Source organism: Monodelphis domestica, chromosome 1 (assembly GCF_027887165.1).
Source record: "Monodelphis domestica isolate mMonDom1 chromosome 1, mMonDom1.pri, whole genome shotgun sequence".
In the NCBI taxonomy this organism is placed as follows: domain Eukaryota; kingdom Metazoa; phylum Chordata; class Mammalia; order Didelphimorphia; family Didelphidae; genus Monodelphis; species Monodelphis domestica.
Window position 1 is genome coordinate 499976871 of NC_077227.1, and position 19209 is coordinate 499996079.

The 19209-nt window shown below is 40.8% G+C and overlaps 1 protein-coding gene across 2 annotated transcripts in view; it reads right to left on the reverse strand.

Moving 5' to 3' along the window:
• Window positions 1-7163: 7163 nt before the first annotated feature.
• TSHZ2 (teashirt zinc finger homeobox 2) overlaps window positions 7164-19209 on the reverse strand; it is a 277271-nt gene continuing 265225 nt past the window's right edge. The window contains exons 2-3 of one of the 2 annotated variants that reach the window (XM_007475717.2): window positions 9087-12165; window positions 7164-8763 (exon numbers count right to left, since the gene is read on the reverse strand). In XM_007475717.2, the coding sequence (XP_007475779.1) occupies window positions 9095-12165 (3071 nt within the window). In that variant the 3' untranslated portion in view covers window positions 7164-8763; window positions 9087-9094. Of the gene's footprint in view, window positions 12166-19209 lie in introns of both variants that reach the window. The other variant, XM_016422848.2, reaches the window with a different exon arrangement.

The following is a 19209-nucleotide window of genomic DNA, read 5'->3' on the forward strand; positions in this document are numbered from 1 at the left end:
TCTAGATTATAGTTTGCTCCCTTTTCTTTTTCTCTACCCTTTGGGTAGATCTGATTATGGTCCTTAGCTTTACTGGGTAGAGTTTTCCTTGGGACATTGACAAAGAATTAATACTAAAGGCTAAGGCAGAAAATTATCCCAAGAATGTGAGTCATGGAGCCACATTGGACAAAAGATTCAGGGCATGGAAGAAGGGAGGATTGGGCATTGTGCCAGCAGAGAGAGGACGATGTGTTGATCTTCAGTTATTTTTTCTATAGGAATTACCACATTATGGGTTTTTTCACTTTTCCTTTTCTTATCATTGCTGAGTTTTCTCTATTTTGGAGCACTGGGTTGCTCCTAGAATACTTCTCACTTTGCCTTCTTTCTATAATTCTTTTCTCATTCCACTTAGTTCAACTTCTTACTCTTCAAGGGTAGTGGTGATGTTTTTTTCCTCACCTCTCCAATTAGTATATTCCACAACACTCAGTCTAGAACCCATATGTATTTTCTTGCTAGTGTCCTTGGTCAAAATCAGGAGGATCCTGTTCAAATTTCAGTCAATTAATCAAAAAATATTTAAAGTTTTACTATGTGTCAGACACTGCGCAAAGTGCTGAAATGACAAAGAAAGGCAAAAAACAGGCCATGACCTCAAGGAGCTAATGGGAAAAGCAACATGTAAATAGGCAGGTGCATACCAAATGAATGGAAGATATTCTTAGAAGGCAAGATAAGCCACAGGATGACTAGGGAACCTTCCTTCAGAAGGTAACCTTTGAGTTTAGCCTTGACAGAAACCTGTGATTTTAAAAGGTGAAAGGGAAGAGGAACAGCCAATGACAAGACAGAGACAGGATATTGAGTGTTGTAATTAAGGAACAGCAATCCAGTGAATGTATCATTAGCTTTCTTTATTCCCAGCTTAGATATAGATGACCACGAGCCCTTCCTTTACTACACCAGCCAGAAGTGAACTCTTCCTCCTCAAAATTCTCCATAAAACTATTGGATTATAGATCTATACCTAGAAGTGATCTCAGAGACCATTTAGTCCAAATTCCTCATTTAATAGATGAAGAAACTGAGGATGAGAGAGGGACAGCTGTCCAAGTTCTCACAGCTAGTGAGTAGTCAAGGCGACATTTGATTCCAAGCTTCTTTCTTCCAACCAAGCTCAATATTCTTTCTACCTTTGTAGTTATCATTCATGTTACTTATTTTTTCATATATTGCTTTGTAGTTGAGTTCTCTTTTCATGTGTGTGTCTAGTGTCCTTAACTAGACTATAAAGCCTCAGGAGGCATATTCTGTAAATCTTTGTATCTCCCCCATCCCCGTAGCTAATGCAGCTACCAGCAAAGAGTAGGTGTCCGGGAAATGCCCGATTACTTCATTACCCGATTTCTAAACTATAATCTTCCTATGGGTAGTGATAGGATATTATTTATGTCCCTAAAACCCAGCACACTGCTCAGATGTGCTGTTTTAAAAACATCTATTGAATTTGATGAGTTAAATTGGATAGCATAGTGTAGTGGAAACTGAAAGGAATTGAGTTGGGAAACTTGGAATGCTAGGAGCAAAGGGGTTAATGGATATGAAGGGGCTTTGACAAATATATAGTACTGTACAAATGCATTCTCCACCCTTCCATTCACTTGGCAATTCTGACTGGATGCAGGATTCTCAGTTCTCTGACTGACGTGTGGGGCTTTCTAAATAAGCAAGGATGAAATTAAATTCTTTTTTTATATAGAGAAGCTCAAATTCTCTCAAACAACAAATATGACAGCAGAAAATGAACACAAATCACCAGGTGAGCCAGGCCTGCTTCTTTTCCCAAAGCAGGAGCAGCAGAAAATTCACCAATTCACAGAAATAATGAAGTGCGGTTCCTTGAGAAGCAGCTCAGTGTCTCTGAGGGAGCGGGAGAGGTGGCAGCTACTGCAGTGGTGCCTATTACATGGCACAAACCAAAGACAAGTCCACTGAGATGGGCTAGGGACCAAGGCATTCTTATTTAGCAGGTGGGTGAAGGAGAAAGGGAATAGAAGAAAATAATGTGTAATACCTTTCTGCTATACACACCCACCTGATTTAATCCCATCTGCCCCTCTGGGGGATTCTCTGGCGTACTTACAAACAGAATTGAAAGGGTTTCCATACATGTGTAAGCATATTATATATATATATATATATATGTGTATTATATATATATATAATACACACATATGTACGTATGAAATTCAGATGCCTGCTTGGAAAGTTTTGTACTCTCTAGTTGTGTTTACTAGTTTAGGAGCTAATACATTCTAGTCTTGAATCTATCATCATATAACCCTGGGCAAACCATGTTCTCTTTCTAAACCTCAGTTTCCTATTCTGTAAAATGAGAGGATACCGACTAAATGGTGTCTTGGGTCCCTTCCATTGCTAACATCCCATGCTATGTTCTAATGCCCTTTCTGGTTTAACATTTCATATTTTATGCTCTAAAGCCTCTTTCAATTCCAATGTTCTATAGTCAATGCTCTAAGGTCCCCTAGAGTCGTAACGTTCTCTTCTAAATTCACTTCCAACTCTAACATTCTGTGATTCTATGACAACAGAATAAATACTGGTCAATTTGGGCAAAATGGTCTATTCAGTTGATGTGGCACTTATGGACAATTTACAGGAATGGCATGGAATTGCATGAGTACTAGCAATCATCCAGGAGGTCTTGGTAATGTCACATTCCCATGCCTACTGAAACAAGGATAAGTTAAATGCTTTAGGATTTGTATGCACAAAAGATAACAGCTCTTAAGGATAAGGGAGAACTCTGAAATTTACTGATTGCCAGCTTAGCCTTTGGGGTTATAGGTACATATTCTACTTTGTGTGAAACAATGCCCCAAATCTTTATGTTTATTTAAACTAGGAAGGATGTTTTTGGGGAACCTGTGGGGTAGAAGGGAAAGAGTTCTAGATTTGAAGTCAGAGGGCTTGAATTCAAATTTTGCACATTCCATTTATTAACCCAAGTGACCTTTGACAAGTCACTTTACATTTCTGGGTCTCTGTTTCTTAATCTGTAAACTGAGGAAGTTGGATTAGATGACCTTCAAGGTACCCTGTCGCTCTAAATCTTTGAACCTATATTTGCTTTATTTCAAGATATGAGATGTAAAAATACATGTTAAGTGTCCAGTGAGTTTCTTTGGGCGCATCCCTTATGTCAGAGGTGTGTTGTACAGAGCCAGGTGCCCTGATGATCTCTATACCATTTCAGGAACAGAACTAAAGCACATTTAAAGCTCCAACATGAATAACAACCCAAGAAATCTTGATGTCCATAAAAAGAAAAATAGAGCTAGACTTAGTGGACACCGGTTTTTCTCTTGTATCTGCCGACATTTGTCACAAATAATCCAATGCCACCCTTGATTTCTTTTGGAACAAAATGGGTAGCAGGGTTCCAACAGATTTATTTTTTTAAGCCTCCGAGCTGATTTTTTTTTTTTAAATAAAAGAGCCACAGCTAACTTGCATGGAGTTGTCCCGATTGAGATGCCCACAGTGCCTAAATATAGCTCATCCTCTAGGAAAGGAAGAAAAAAAAAAGCCCCAGTATTGTTAGCTTCTTGGGCTCACCGAGGTGTGCACGCTGAACGACAGCCAGAAAGTTCTCTCAAACCCCAAACTGTGACATCCGCCTTAGGCTCCAGGCATTCTCTTCCCCCTGCCGGGTTAGCCTCATGTAACATTTACACTGGATTTAATAGGAGAACATGACATGCACTGATTTTTCAACAAACTCTTGCTATTTCAGAGGAGAGCGGGGAAGGAGCCGCACACCAAATCCCCGTCTATTTTTGTACACTTAACGCAGCCAGCCATCTCTGCGTCCTATATATCATTTAACCAACTGCTTTGCAATTCTTCCAGGGCGTGGTGTAATGACTGATTTAAAATCACTGCATTGCTAAAACTGCATTGTTCTTCATCAAGTTGAGTCATTTTTATGTGAAGTGTCAAGCTCCCTAACAAATAGAGGCTGCCAGAGAAATCAAGTTCTTCATCTTAAAGCTACGGCTAAATAGTTTATAGCTTTAATCTGCTCACTGAGGTGTGCAGTCTATGACAGTAATTATAAATGCAAGGAGAAATTATAGCTGAATGCTTTAACTGCATTAGGAGCCATTTGATGAACAATCATGATTGCCTGCTCATTTTCAACAATAGAGGGCAAGTTAGTGTCAATGCATTAGAGGTTTTCAGCTCCGCTCTGCTCTTTCTTCCATTTACCACAGAATGTCACTTGTCTCCTATAAAGTAGAAAAAAAAAAGCACCGTGGAAGCTTTAAACTTGATGGTGGGAGAAAAAAAAGACAAAGGAGGAAATGCAGAGAAAAACTGTTTATCATTATGAGTCTTTTTTTTTTTTTGTGGATAGCTTTTGGGGGGATTGTTTTGCAGTCGCTTTTGCTTTAAAAATGAGCTCGTAGCAGGTAACTGCCCGTTTAGTTATTAGGGGCTTGGGAAAAAAAATGAAGCAAAACAAAACAAAAACTCTCTCCCCAACCTCTCCCAGAGGATCCTCCACAGATAATGACTTCTGGAAATGGAAGGAAAGTTTAAAATCAGACCATGGAGAAGCTCGACAATGAACCATCTGCAATTGTTTTGGGCCCCTCCGTTTGATATCACGGTCACCATCTGCAGTCAGAACCACCAAAGGTAGATAACATGGCAATTTTATTCTTTTTTTTTTTTAATCTCCTCCTCTTCCCTCCTCCTCTGTGGAAAGACGTTTTTAATTTAGCTGAAGAATTACACAAATGTATTTTAAAGACATAAATCCATATAAAAAATATGAGCTAATTAAAACATTGCACTCCCTGCCGTTCATAGATTTTCAATTTAGTGCAAGGAAAAAAAATGCATCTGGTTAAATGAAAAGATGATCCTGATGGCAGATTGCAGTAAAGGAAAAATAATGTTACTCTATATTCAAGTCCCAAATTACAGACTTCAGAAGTCTGAATGAAGGAAGAAGAGAAGGTACAACAGAGATAAAAACCTTTTGCAGTTAAGAAGATTTAGTCCAGATCACTCAGCTAAAACCCATGTATTCAAAAGATGACATATTAGTTTAGTGCTTTCCATTTGGAATCCCGTGGTCTATTATTTCATCCTGTTTCTGATTCATATATTAATCTTAGCTGGGCACATTTTTGACCAATACAGAAAGGGGTTGAAATCTCTTATTGAAGGGTCTACTCATGTTGATGACATCATAGATGGAAGTATCAAATGACTTCATATTCTAAGGAAAAATTATTGTGAGCATCAAAATTGCCTCATGAACTGCACCTCACCCCTCAAGTCCCATCATGCAGAAGAGCAGGGTTCCAAAGAATAGCTCTTGGGAAACCCCAAAGTAGGTTACTTTCAGCATCAGTGCATTGTCGACAGCTGGTTTTCAGTTGGACCATATGTGTGTATTTTGATCACTGTATTAAAGTCTCCCACTCTAGACCCCATATCTTTTCCTAAGAGCCTTTGCTTCGACCCATCAAAGACACACTGACACTCTGTGAACGTATCCCAAGTGTGGTAAGCATGGTTGCCCTTTCCCAAGAGTCAACTGTCATTCCTACATTCATGGCACTTTCCAGGATGGGGCCATAGCAGCAGTGAGTAGTCTAACTCCTGAAATGGAGTTTTATTTCTGGAATGGTCCATGGCATAATGAGTTTATCTCATTTGATCTTGTTTCTCAGCTAGTGTTTCCTGCTATTACTGAGGCCCTTGTTCCCACCCCCAACATTCCATTTTGGAACCTTCTACCAAAAGATACATCTGTAGAAACAGGGTAGACATTCTCATTTGCTCAAACCTCACACAAACTTTTAAATAGGCTTTCCTTGTATGCATTTATATAATGAATGTCCCAATCACTTAGGACCAATCCCCTGTTATAGAATTGTGCTATTCCCTATCCTATTCTCAAGATAAAATTTCTTTGAATACTGTTCTTCGAGTGTGTGTGTGTGTGTGTGTGTGTGATGTTTTAATTGTGGACACTGGGAATAAACCCAGAAGGAAAAAAAAAAACACGAGTCAAAATATGTCCTACCCAAAATTAGGCGTGTTAAAACTCCAACATTTTTAATAAAATCTAGACAATGCCTTCCCAAATGGCCCATCATTTTGTACAATTTGTGCTTTCACACATACCAACCAAAATTATAGCTCCAGATAACAAGGCTATCACTCTGTCGCTGCTCTTTAAAACATACACTGCCTCGTAGCAGGTAAGATACGGCCTGAATACTCAGATCCACAAGAAATTCAGATTCAGGTATTTTGTTAGATGGCTGGCCAGAATGTCAGAAACACACCTTATTCCCAAGTGTAAGAACAAAACTAGCTAATGTGGATCGTACTCTTGTTGATGGATGAGCCCCCTCCCTCTGCTTCCCTTTTGAAAAAAAATCTCTAACTTATATGTACAAATCTGATTCACCTTGATCTTTTCCCAGGATCTTGGCAACAAAATTGATATGGGGGGAAAAGGGTGGGCTGGGGAGTTGGTTTCATTATAAAGATAAGACTAGTACGCTACCTTTTAGCTCTAAATGTGAAATATGCATCATGCGAAAAGCCATGGAGATGCCAAAATAATAATAGTTAACAGAAACTATGTGTGTGTGGGTTTCCAAATTATTGGTTTACCTTCATGTTTCCTGAATAAACATTGCAGGCTTCTAATGCTTTAAATGTCTACTATGGACGTCAGTGTTTTTTTGTGTTTTTTTTTCTTTTTAAATCTCTCACTTCCTATTTGTATATTGCAATATTTTGGCAGTGATATCGATTTTTAAAATGTCTACAAACCAAACAGGTGGAAATTTCATCCTGATTATATAATGAATACACTAACTATTTGCTGTTCTGTCTGTGGTGCAGTCACTGCTAGGGAATTTGAAGCATCCCTCTGGGTATTCAGTTCATGTTCTTGCTTTTTAAGGCAAGAAACAGCAGAATGCTGAGTTATGGAGACCTTAACCTGTTACAAATCAGATAAACAGGCCTGAGCCCCCAACCTCCCAAGTAGGTGTACTTCGGCTTATCTTTCACCTCTAATAAAAATCGATACAAATGAAGCTTGGAAAGACCGGCAGGAGTCTGGCAATAATCATTTTTAATTAACATGGTAAAAACATGCAAACAAAAGGAACAACAGGATTCATTTGGGCCAAAGGAGCAGGTAGAGCAGTGGGATTTTTTTCTTTCTGACCAAAAGCTCTAAGGCCCCCTCCCCACCCCCACCCCCATCGTGTGCAGAGTCCTGAGTGACGCATCTTCATAATGGTCAGTCTGTTCATTTTGGCCACTGCCATGTGCCATAGTTATAAACAGGGTTGGCTTTATAAGTAGGCAGAGGATGCTGCCTGTATGGTGTAATGTGACTGGTTAAAAAAAGGTTTCCCACCCTGGCAAAATATTTCCCTCATTAGTTTGGCCATGATATCTGAAATGCTCATTATTATACATTCCTTTGGGTTAAAGTGCTGAAGGCCTATTTAAAATGTAAATGCTCTCTGGGAGGGATAATCCAGGAACATGTTAATATGAATTGTTATGTCCATTTGAATTAAGGCCTTACTTTGTCCCCAAATCTGGCCTAAATAAAACCTGAGTTTGGAGTAAGATTGATTTCATTTGTTTTTCATATATGCCAATATATTTTCTTTCTTTCTACCGGTGTAATAGTTTATTGGATTAGTGAATCTATCAGGACCAGGAAATTTGTCTGTTTTAGAAAGCACTGGATGCAGGATGGATGAATTTTAATGGGGGGGGGGGCAAAGGTCAGCATCCCGAGAGGGCAGGACCAAGCAAACTGGTACAATGGGGAGGCCTGGTTGGCTAATGGTCACCAGAAGGGCTCAGGGAACTTAAACCAAGAGCAGTTAAAAAGAGATGGGCTACTTTCTATGCCCACCACATCGTTTTCCCCAAGGCTAAGCCCTGTTTATAACTATGGTCAAATGGTCCAATTGGAGCGACCTAGGATGAGTCACTTCCTAGAGAGCATTACAAAGATGGCAAAAATGAATGGATCGGCTATGCATACAAATGTAACCTTTGTCCTATGAGGTGGAGTAGGTGGTCTGGGGTCTGATGACAATGTGAAGCGCTGAACAGATAGGGTACATTTAGGAACAAAGGAAGACGGGATTAGGATTGAAGCTGGTCACCCTTGAGCACGCTGGCAATGGGTGGGTTGAAAGTCATTAAACTATTTATTGAGAGTAAAATTCCATGTGCATGCATTGATGCTACCTTTGATACAGGGGAACAATGAGATAATTCCATAGAAATATGAAGAGTGATAGAGGAAAATAGGCCTCCTCTCTTTTCAGCTGGATAGACTGCACAGAAGAACTTTTATAACCCGCTTATGTCGCAGGTGCAAATGCCTCTTCTTAAGGGTAAGAAAAGGTATACCTGCTCCCCCACCCGCACCCCCAAAAGTGGGCAGTATAGCTACTGTTAAAAGTAGAACAACAACAATAAAAAGTGTTTAAATACAAGTAACAATGAAAAAGGTCAGCCTCTGGTTATTCAGGAGCTGATTAACCAGTCTGTATCTTGTGTCTGCCCCTAGTTTCTCCTCCATCTCCCTCCTGCTGCCCATCTTTTGGCTATTCCAAGCACTTGTTAGAACTTCTAGCAGAGGGTTGGGTGGTGAAATGCCAATATGTCCCCTTGAAAGCAGCTCTAGAAAAAAAAAAAAGGCTGGTGGAAGAGGAGGTTGAAACTATTTGCTAAAATGAGGGTTGAGGATAAATCTGTGAAATTCGTGTATCTAAGCTTATTTGGTTCCCCTCCCTGCCCCCACCTCCCCCTCTGACAGGGATAATGGAGAATTGGCTGTAACCCATCTAGAATGCTTTGCTCTCTTAAGAAATAAGTCCTAATCCAGCAAACTGGCATGCTGTTGGAACCTTTGGGAATGTTGGCTGCATCTAAGCAAACACATCTTCTTTACAAGGCTCCTTACAATCCCGACCTGACAATTCACCTTGGGAGCAAACGCATACCTTCAGAACTATTCTTCATCCACGTCTGCTACAAACTGTGAGTGGTGTTCGGGTGACTTGCTGTGCGTTTTGCTTAGGTGAAGTTTTACTGCATGTTTGCTTGCAAAGGTCCGACAACACAACTTACACTTGAATTTAGAGTCCGTGTCCTCTTCCGGAGCTATAGTTTCCGGTGACCTTTGAACCGAAACCCTGGAGATCTCTTGCTCGACCTTCGTTTGCTGTTCCACAGCCAGTCGGTTCATGTCCTTCATTTGGAAGCCTAGATGGGACTCTAAGTGGCTGATGTAGGTAGAAGGGGTTCTAAATTGAGATGCACAGTCACTACAATAGAAGATGGGATGTCCTTTGTCCATATTTTTCAAAAATTTTGTCCCTCCAGTTTTCCTAAGTTGATATTTGACATTTGCCAGCCAGTGGCTAATGGTGGTCATAGAGAGTCCAGTAAACTTGGAGATCTGCATGCGTTCTTGGGGACCCAAATCTGATAAGAGATATTTCCCTTCTGAGGTCTGAAAGAGGCTTGAAGCAAACTGAGCCTGCAGGATGAGAAGATGCTGCGGATTCCAGTTGGACTGCCGGCCCTTCCTTTTGTGCAGGGTGGAGACTTCCGAAGAGACGTCCTCAAAGCGCCTCACCTCCATCTCTAGCTTCATGGAAGGGACTCGAGACGAGGTGGTGGTGGTGGTGGGTTTTGGTGTGGTAGCTTTGGGAAGAACTTTGACCATGTCGGCAATGTCAGAAAGAGCATGCTTCTGCGGTGGGGAAGTACAGGATTGTGCTTGGGCCGACTCTGCCTTCTTGCTTTTCGATTTGGTCAGATCGATGGGCTGATCGTTGTTTTCAAACATGTAGCGCCTGGACACGCTTGCTGGCCTGGATGGGGCCGGAGACAAAACTGGCTTTTCGAGGATGTTGAGATTCGGTTTATGAAACATAGAAATTGTGCTTGAGCTGGGACTGGAACTGGACGGGGAACGCAGAGGTTCGGTGGCCTTGCCCAGGTGATTATTCAACACAGACTGGAGGGCACTGAGCGGGTTAATACAAGGCAGTGCCGGAGCGTGGTTGGTGGCGGCACAGCCATTGCTAAGAGAAGCCGTCGATTCCATAGGCTGGGATTTCTCTCTAGTGCTATTCTCTTTCACTCTGTCCTCCTCTTTCAGGGGAGGAGGCTCGTTCTTTCTGGAGTCTGAAGGAGTCTCGCTCTTGGGGAGAGCCTCGCCCTCGCCGTGGCTCAGGGAGGAGGCATCGGCCTGAGGGCTGTCCTTTGCATACTCCTTCTGCGCTTCGTCCTTGTCCTCTGACTCCTTCTTCATTTGGGTGCACTGGGCTAGGTTTGCGGGGACAGAAACGAGGGGCATTACCTTCCACTTTGGAGCTATTGGCCTTAACTTATTGGTGATGGTCGGTCGGATCTGGAGTACCTGGGAGCCCAGAGGCAAAGAAGACTTGGTGCCCTCTGACAGCTGGTAGGCCGCATGGATACTCGGGTACGCACTCCAGCTGGGAGCCCCGTTTTGGGCTTTGTTGATGGCGGTGGTCACTGTATTTTCTAATGACTTTAAAATGTCTCCTCCACCCTTTGAGCCATCTTCCAAGTCTTCTTCCCTAAGATACTGGTATTTTATTGTGGGATCCAGTGGTTTTTGACGAGTATCTTCATATTCTTCACCTTTGACCACTTTCTCGTCTTTGCTGGTCTCCTCTGGTTTTTCTTTTTTGCTCTCTTTCTTGAGCTCGACTGGAGGTGCTGTGCAGTCCGAAGTTGCATTACTAGATGGTTTAGAAGATGGAGTATCGTTTCCTGGGGCCTCTGACAATGACTGCATTTTCTCCACGGCCAGCGGATCTAGCACTAGCTGCTTTCCCTTCTTGGAAGCGGAACTGGTGACTTTCAAAAAGTGACCTGTGACCATCATGTGAGTAGTGAGCTGCTGCAGGGTGTCGTGAGAGCTCCCACATTCCATGCATTTCAGGATCTGAGACTTGCAGGCCTCAAACTGCCAGGTGTAGCTGGCACCATTTTGGTAGCCGTAGCGGTTGTTCGAGGACAGCTGCAGGTTGGCATTCTTTTGAGAGGAAAACGTTTCTGCAAATGATCCAGTGGTAGAATCTGGAGAGCAGGGCCGGTTGACGTCGAAAACGCGTTTCTTTGCCGGATTGACCATTTTTGAAGAAATGGTTGGTACTGGCTCCTTCAAAGGCACTTTTTGGTAATGTTTTGTTTTTATCATGTGAACACTCAAATCTTGCAGGGAATCAAAGGAATCACCACAAAACATACATTTGAGAACTTTTTGTGCATCTTCCTTGTCCATGTCCTGAAAAGCCCTTTTCCGGGGCTTTGAGTAGCTGGTAGGTCTGTGCTTGTCCTTTTTGCGGTTATCGTCTTGGTAGTGACCGGTTTCATTCATGTGCACGGTTAACTCTACCAAGGTATCATAGGCGGCACTACACTGCCGACACCGAAACCTGCTGGCCCCTGTGAACACGGTGCCGCACATCTTACTACTCTGCCGGTACAACTGCACAGAGCTGAAAAGATTGGGTTTGGAGACGGGCCTGGAAGGCAAATTCTGCTGTAAGCTTTTGGATAAAGCATCTTGATGCCAATCAAAGTCACTTTTGTTACCTCCGTTTCGTGTGTCACAACCCCTCCGCTCGCTGCTCGACAACTTGAGGCCGAGCCCGAGGCCCGTCCAGTAGGAATCAGACAGGATGTTGGCATAGACGGCGGTCATCTTATCCATGCAGTTGTGCGTTTCGTTCTGGAGTTTGGGGTGGGCGGGAGCTTTCTTGTCCTGGGCATCTCGACAGCATATGCTTTTAATGTCTGCCACCTGGTCACTGGCATCGCTTAAAAGGGATTCATTTTCGGCATCCTGATTAGATAAATGACTGACCGGAGAGTTCTGGTAGCTAAAGCTCCCTTTCTGGTCGGTGCCGGTGTCTAGTTCTTCATCTGTGCCCGGGTCGTTGCTGCCCTGAAGTTGAACTACGGAATTGCTGTCCTCATCATCTTCCTCTTCCTCTTTGATTTCTTCCTCCTCCTTCAATTCTTCCTCTTGAACATAACCTGAAATAGAAGGGGAACAGATGAAATAACAGGGTAGGGACTCGACTCCAGTTTCAAGCCTGGTGCTAAGTGCTTCCCATCCTGAATGGAATGCCAATTTAATCTACACTTTTATGAACTGTTAGCACTGGAAAGAGGAGGAAGCCAAATGATGTCTTTTGCGAAGTCTACTGGCTTTTTATTGGCAGGCTATCATAATTCTTTATAACTTCCCAGAATCCCCAGTTAATAATTTTCACATTTAAGGAATATCACTCTAACATGTTTATAATGGAACAGTTGCTAAATTCATGGATATGACTTTCAGGCAGGACTGTAACCCCATTGCTATTTAGTTGGACCCATCTTGCCTCTGGGGAGAAGAAGGGTGGTGAGAAATAAAAATGAAAGCTCTATCCTTGCCAACTTGGCTATTATTAGTACCTTCATTACATTAGATTTTAATGACAAGATCAGGGTTCAAATCCCACTTCCTGTCTACCCCATCTTTACTCTACAGAACCTCCAATTATTTGGAAAATAGGAGTTGGGGTGGGGTAGAGTATATTCAGTGGGATGGTAAAAATTAAACACATGGTTCTTGGAGAGAAAAATGCATACATGATAGGCTTTTCAGTTTCATCTGGATTATGGACATTTTCCCCATCACTTTCATAAATCTAAATGATTTAAAAAAACACACTAAATCAAACCCCAATTTGTGACTTTTTCTGGTTTCCAAGGTGTAAATGCTCACACAGACAATTTAACAATCAACTTTTGAAAGACCTGCCTTAATGTGATTCTAGCCTATCCTTGGCTGGGCTAGACGATCTACCAAGGCCCTCCCAACTTCATATCTGATGTTTCTCATGGAATCATATTGACAAACGAGTTCTTGGCTCTCTTAAGGGATTTCAGTTTGGTGAATATTGATCAAGGGCCTCTTGAGGTGCAAGACCATAAAGATGAACAAAGCACAAGGCACTGTTCTCAAGGCACTTTCTGTGGTAGGTATGGTACTTGGATGAGCCATGTACAAATAATTGGGACACAAAATAAAAGGAAATGTTGGCCATAAGAGGTTGAAATAAAGTACTCTGGGGGTTCAGAATGGGGAAGAAGACATTTTTAGCAGAGGGCATCTTAGGAAATCTAAATAGAAAAAGTCGTATTTGAGCTAGATTTGCAAAGATTTTTATAAAAAAGAGGGTGAAGGGTGGTAGAATATAGGATGGCAAGGTGATACAGTGGATAGAGCACTAGCTTTGAAGTCAGGATGATCTGGGCTCAAATTTTGTCTTAAATCTTTACCAACTCTGTGATCCTGGGCAAGTTCCTTAGCCTATCTGGACCCCATTTCCCTGATTTATAGAATGAAGGGATGGTTTTGATAGCCAAGAGGGTCTCCTCTGGCTAGAAATCTTTAGAAATATTTTAAATTAAAATTTTATTTTACTAAATAATCTTTTATTCTGTTGTCCTTTCCCCAGTTATAAATCTATGGCCCCGGACAGCTAGGTGGCTCAGAGAATAGAGAGCCAGACCTGGAATCAGGAGGACCTGGACTCAAGTTGGGTCTTAGTCATTTCCTAGCTGTATGATCCTAGGCAAGTCATTTAACACCAATTACCCAGCCCTTGATACTTGATACTAAAACAGAAAGTAGGGGCTTATAAAAATAAATGAATGATTATATGACTATATTATAATTCTATAATACTTTGTGTAACTTTGGCAGGAATTATTGCAGAAGGGAAAATGTCAGTGAATGGTAAATATCAGGATCACAAAATCTCAAAATTTGAAGAAGTGAAGTCCTCCAACCCACAGCTAAGAGGAATTCTCTATACAACATATTAAAAACTGACGATCCATCTATTGCTTAAAAGACCTCTAGTGGTGGTACTGATAAAGTGAGGCATGGGAGAAGGAGGGAATCTTATACCTCCTGAAGCATCCTGTTCTATTTTTGAGGTGTCTCTAATGATTAGGAAGTCTTGCCTTATAATGAGCTTAAATTTAATTTTTCCAGCTTCTACCATAATTCCAAGTTCTTCTCTCTGGGACCAAGCAAAACAAGTTCTTGTTCCTTTGCATTCTTAGTTATTAGAAATACCTTAATTGGGGGGAGGCAGCTAAGTGGCTCTGTAGATAGAGAGCCAGGTCTGGAAATGGGAGGTCCCAGGTTCAAATCTGACCTCAGATACTTCCTAGCTTTGTGACCCTGAGTAAGGCACCTAACCCTAATTGCCTAGCCCTTAATGCTCTTCTGCCTTAGAACTGGTACTTTAAAAAGAAATACCTTCATTATACTAGATTTGTAATCAGAAGCTCTGAGTTCTAATTGTTATCCATTTCATGATCTTGGGTAAATCCTTTCATTTCCTTAAGGCAGCCCTTCAGATTCTAAAAGATGGTGGTAGTTCAGTTTGACTGGAGAGAAGCTTTTTATGTTGTTAAATTATTTTACATGTCAATATAATTTTTAATAATTGTTTTCTGACATTTTGTAATTTATGTTCTCTTCCTCCTTCCCAAGATGGCAGGTCATATCATGTAATATCAAGACTGTGCATGTGTTGTTATAGAATACATATTTCCATGTTCATCATGTAGTGAAAGAAGGACACATATCATTTACACTAGAGAAAAATTCACGTAGGAAATAAAGTGAAGGTTTGTATGTTGAAGAGAAGCCTACTGGAAGAGGGCTGGTACCATAACATGGCAGCTAGAAGTCACAAGACTCATCTTCCTGAGTTCAAATGTGACCTCAAACTCTTACTAGCTGTGTCATCCTAGGCAAGTCACTTCACCCTGTTGGTCTCAGTTTCCTCATCTGTAAAATAAGTTAGAGATGGAAATGACAAACCACTCCAGTATCTTGGCAAAGAAAAGTCCAAATGGAGTCATGTAGAGTCAAACAGGATTGAAAAACAACTGAACAATAGGAGGGCAATAAAAGACCGGGAAAGAAGACTGGGGCCAGATGGGGGAAGGCCTACAATGAGAGGGTTGGCTATGGAGACATTACATTTTGAGCAGTCGATAGATTTTGATGTATGTGATCCTATGCAGGTGGGCTTCAGACATGGGCTAAGGCCTCAAAGGCTGGGGAAGAGTTATGATGGTGCATTTGAATAGGCTATTCCACTGTCGGCTTGGAAATGGTATAATCTCAGTGAATACACTCATTTTAAAATAATGATAAGAGGGTTTTAATAAGAACGGAATATTTGGGTACTATCCTATTATGCTTTCACAGATTTAAGAAGAAATTTTCAGATGAGTCTTAAAATGCCCTCTCCACTTTGTGCCTGCGATTCTGGATGCCCCATGATTTGTGGGTACAAATCACGGGATGCCAATTACCTGTTTGATTTGTAGATGTGAAATGCTGCTGGGAGCATGATGCTTGCCAGGGGTCCAAATTTTTTGACAGGCTAGGGGAAAAGTAGTAGTATGGACAAAATGGAGATGTGGAGGAGGGGATAAAAAGGAATTAATAAGCAATTCTCTCTGTAGTGATGGGAAATGCAGCAATCCACACCCAGGTGTTTCAGTTCTTTGCCTGGGTTTCGAGGGGGATGCCTAGCTGATGTGTTATTGTTGATGAAGAATGGAGTTCTATGTTTAGAAAAATAAGAATTGTATCATCCTACTCCCATGTATTTTTTTCTTACCTCCTTGCTCCTTAACTCCTGAGTAGCCCATCCTAGGAATACGAAAAGGAAATTGGTAGATAGATTTGGGCTTCCTTCCATACTCACAGAACGTATACTGGAAGGGAAGTGAATGCCATGACGGGCCAGGTAGGTAGGCCCTGTGTTTAAGAATTAAGAAGCGGCTTTAATTCACTGATTCATAGTGTTGAGAAGAAGCGGCATGGGGTGGTTGGATTGGGGTCCAACACTATGCCTACACGATGACAGTGCAAATAATTTAAAGGTGAAAAAATTCAGTCAAAACACATTTGTAGATAGGGGTGGTTTTTGGAGGAGAGTGTAAGGAAGAAGTGGGAAAGTAATAGGGTTCCACGTGACACAATGTAAATGTTTTGACTGATTTTTTTGTTTTTTACTGAACTGACCATCTGGTTTAGTTTTGTCTCTATTCACATCAAGTCATTTGAAAAAAAAAATCAAAAGCATTGTTGAATTCAGTGATATGTCTGACATAGGAAAAAAGCATTTATTTAGAGTCATAAGACATAAATTCAAATTCGAGCTGAGCTATACTACTTGAATAATCCAAAGCAAGTCATTTAAGCCCTGAGTGACTCAGTATCCTTATCTGTAAAATGAGGCAGTTGGACTAGATGGTTTCCAAGTTATTTTCCACTTTTAAATCTTATGCTCTTATGAACTGTTACTAATTGGTTCTTTTTACAAATAACCAGTTTACTAAATTCAAACCTCACACTTTTTTCTTCCAAATTATTTTGTATGTATAAACACAGCTGTTCTACCACCAGTGGGAAGTCTACCTTACAAACAATAAGATAAGGTATGAAGATAAAAATAAAGCAAAGCAAAACAAAAAAAAATTCTAAATGAGAATAGCTCTGGGTATAAGCCAAAAGAACCAGAAAGCATATTGCTAATATACTTTTCTCTTAGTAATTGGGATTAAACTGAGAGAGTGGAGAGAGAGAGAGAGAATGTGTTTCTGAAAAAGAAAAAGAAAAAGTGAAGAAATCAGGTGAAAAGATGGACTAGTGAACTGAGTTCTGCTATGGTGATTTGCTAATATGGCCATCATCCTGAATTGCTGATTTGGAAACGTATAAGACACTCACAGGTATGAAATCTGTCCACCCTGAGCTCTTGCACACAGGAGGAAATGAGAAATATTTTTTGAATACTAGAATTCTGATGCTGAATAGTAGAGCTCATCTTTTCCTCCCAATCTACTTTGTCCTTATAAATGGATTCTCCAGAAGAAAAGTAGGAGGCAGCCAACCCCTCCCCCACAATACAGATAAAATTTTCTGCTTAATTAGGCATTGACATGTTTACTATAACCTTTATAGAAGAGTAACTCACACTGAGCAGTCCTTTTTTCCCTCCATAGCACAGACTTAAATCTAACACTAGTGATAAGAGAACACACTGAAAGGCCCCACAAGAAAGAACAATATAATTGTGCCAAGTCCACTAGAATGAGCATTTTTCTTTTTCTTTTGAATTGTGGCTAAAGATTCCCAGATTCTCTTTAAAATACATTTTAATATTCTCCATTTAAAATCATTCACTTTGCTTAAATGATTTCATTTGCCACTGGCAGTTTCTAGAAAGTACAGAGGTGTTTGAGATGCAGGCAACCTTGGGGTATAATGAATATCTATCTGCCTCTCCCTCTAACCATGATTCATTTCCAAGTATCGGACCACATGTAAATCACTTCATAACCTGATGTACAATGTGTTCTTTCATTTGAATGCTTAACTAATGGAAGAAACCAACATCATTCTGTTAAGTTATAGTCAGAAGGATCTTTTTTTGTTGCTGTTCCATGACAATGGCCAAAATAGACTAAGCTGTAGGTATTATTAACTTATTAACTTGCAGACTTTAACAAACAAGCTTTCCTTCAAAATCCAAAACACTGTTTTCAATTGTCCTAGTTCTTTCCAGCCTGTGACTAATGGATTATTTGCATATTTCTCCATCCTAACTGTAGGAAAAACATTTAATGGACTGACTTTTAAAATGAATTCTTTAAAAAATGAATTTATTGAATTTCTCTTAAAATAAATTGACTAAAAATAATTTGAATGAATTTTTTAAAAAAACCTAGCTATTGCTACTATATGTGATGCATTGTCTGTTGGACCTGGTAAAACAGGCCCTTATTTTTTTTATAGAAGTCTCAGAGAAAATCCTGACACAGAAAGAAGAACAACTGAGATCACCAGAACTATTTGCAACAATAGGTAACTTGGATGATCACAGGTAGTTTTTAATGACCTAATATGTTGCCTCCTCTCTCAGCTCCATTCTTGATTCCTTAGACTTTTCTATCACGTTCCAGGAGCTTCTCACGCTCAGAAAAGGCCTTTTTTCTCTGTGGTCTTCTCACCCTGGAAGATCTCTTTGTCCCTCTGGCCCCCTTCTATCCTTGGTGAGTCCCTCCCATGCCCTCCATTTTGAAGAAGCATCCAGGCCAGCCAAGCTCACTCCCTTACTTTTCTCCTGGTTCCTCTCCCAATCTTCCATATTTCTTCTCCATATCCCTCTAAATAGAGCTTCTCTCCACCTCCACCACTGCTTTTTCGCTCCCCTTTATAAAGTATTGTCCTCTCTCTTGAGAACATAAGTTCCCAAAGGGCAGGGATTATCTTTCTTTTTGCTTCTATCTGCTTTTTTCAGTGTTTTGCATGATGCTTGGCACATAGTAAGTACTTAATAAATCATTCTCATTGACTATAACAAGATTCTGTTGTTCTAATGCAACTTCTTTTGTTAGAGGTTGCCTATGTGCTCCAGGCAAGTTTTATGGATCTCTCTCCTGGTGTGTGATGGGGTAGATGTGAAATTCTGGAAACATATAAGGTAAGGAATAGATCTTCGAACTAAGTATGAATTGTAAACATCCATCAGTCTTTATGTCATGCTTCATCATGAGAGCATAGTGCTTATTCTGGCAAATCCTACCAGGCTAAAAAGGTTTGAAATGCAGAACTAGCCAGTTAGTGGATAAGGAAAAGCTTAGTTAAGTGCATAGAGGCTGAGAGCCAGAAGGTTGGTCACTCGGTAACAAATACTTTCAACCACAGCAATTCACTAAAACCAGTGATTGGAGAGAGGAGCTGTTATGGTCTTTGAATACAGAGATGAATTACTTAGTACAGAGAGTCTCCAAATCATTCTTCATGCTTTCCCTATCCATTGGCTTCTCCCCTCCTGCATACATGCATAGCCACATCTCCCCCAATCCTAAAGAAAACCCTTGCTTTATCCAATCATCCTTGCTAGCTCCTTCTCTCCTAAATGCCTTTAAAAGCATATATGCATACGTACTATGTGCCTTTAATTCTCATGATCTCACATGAGTTGTCTA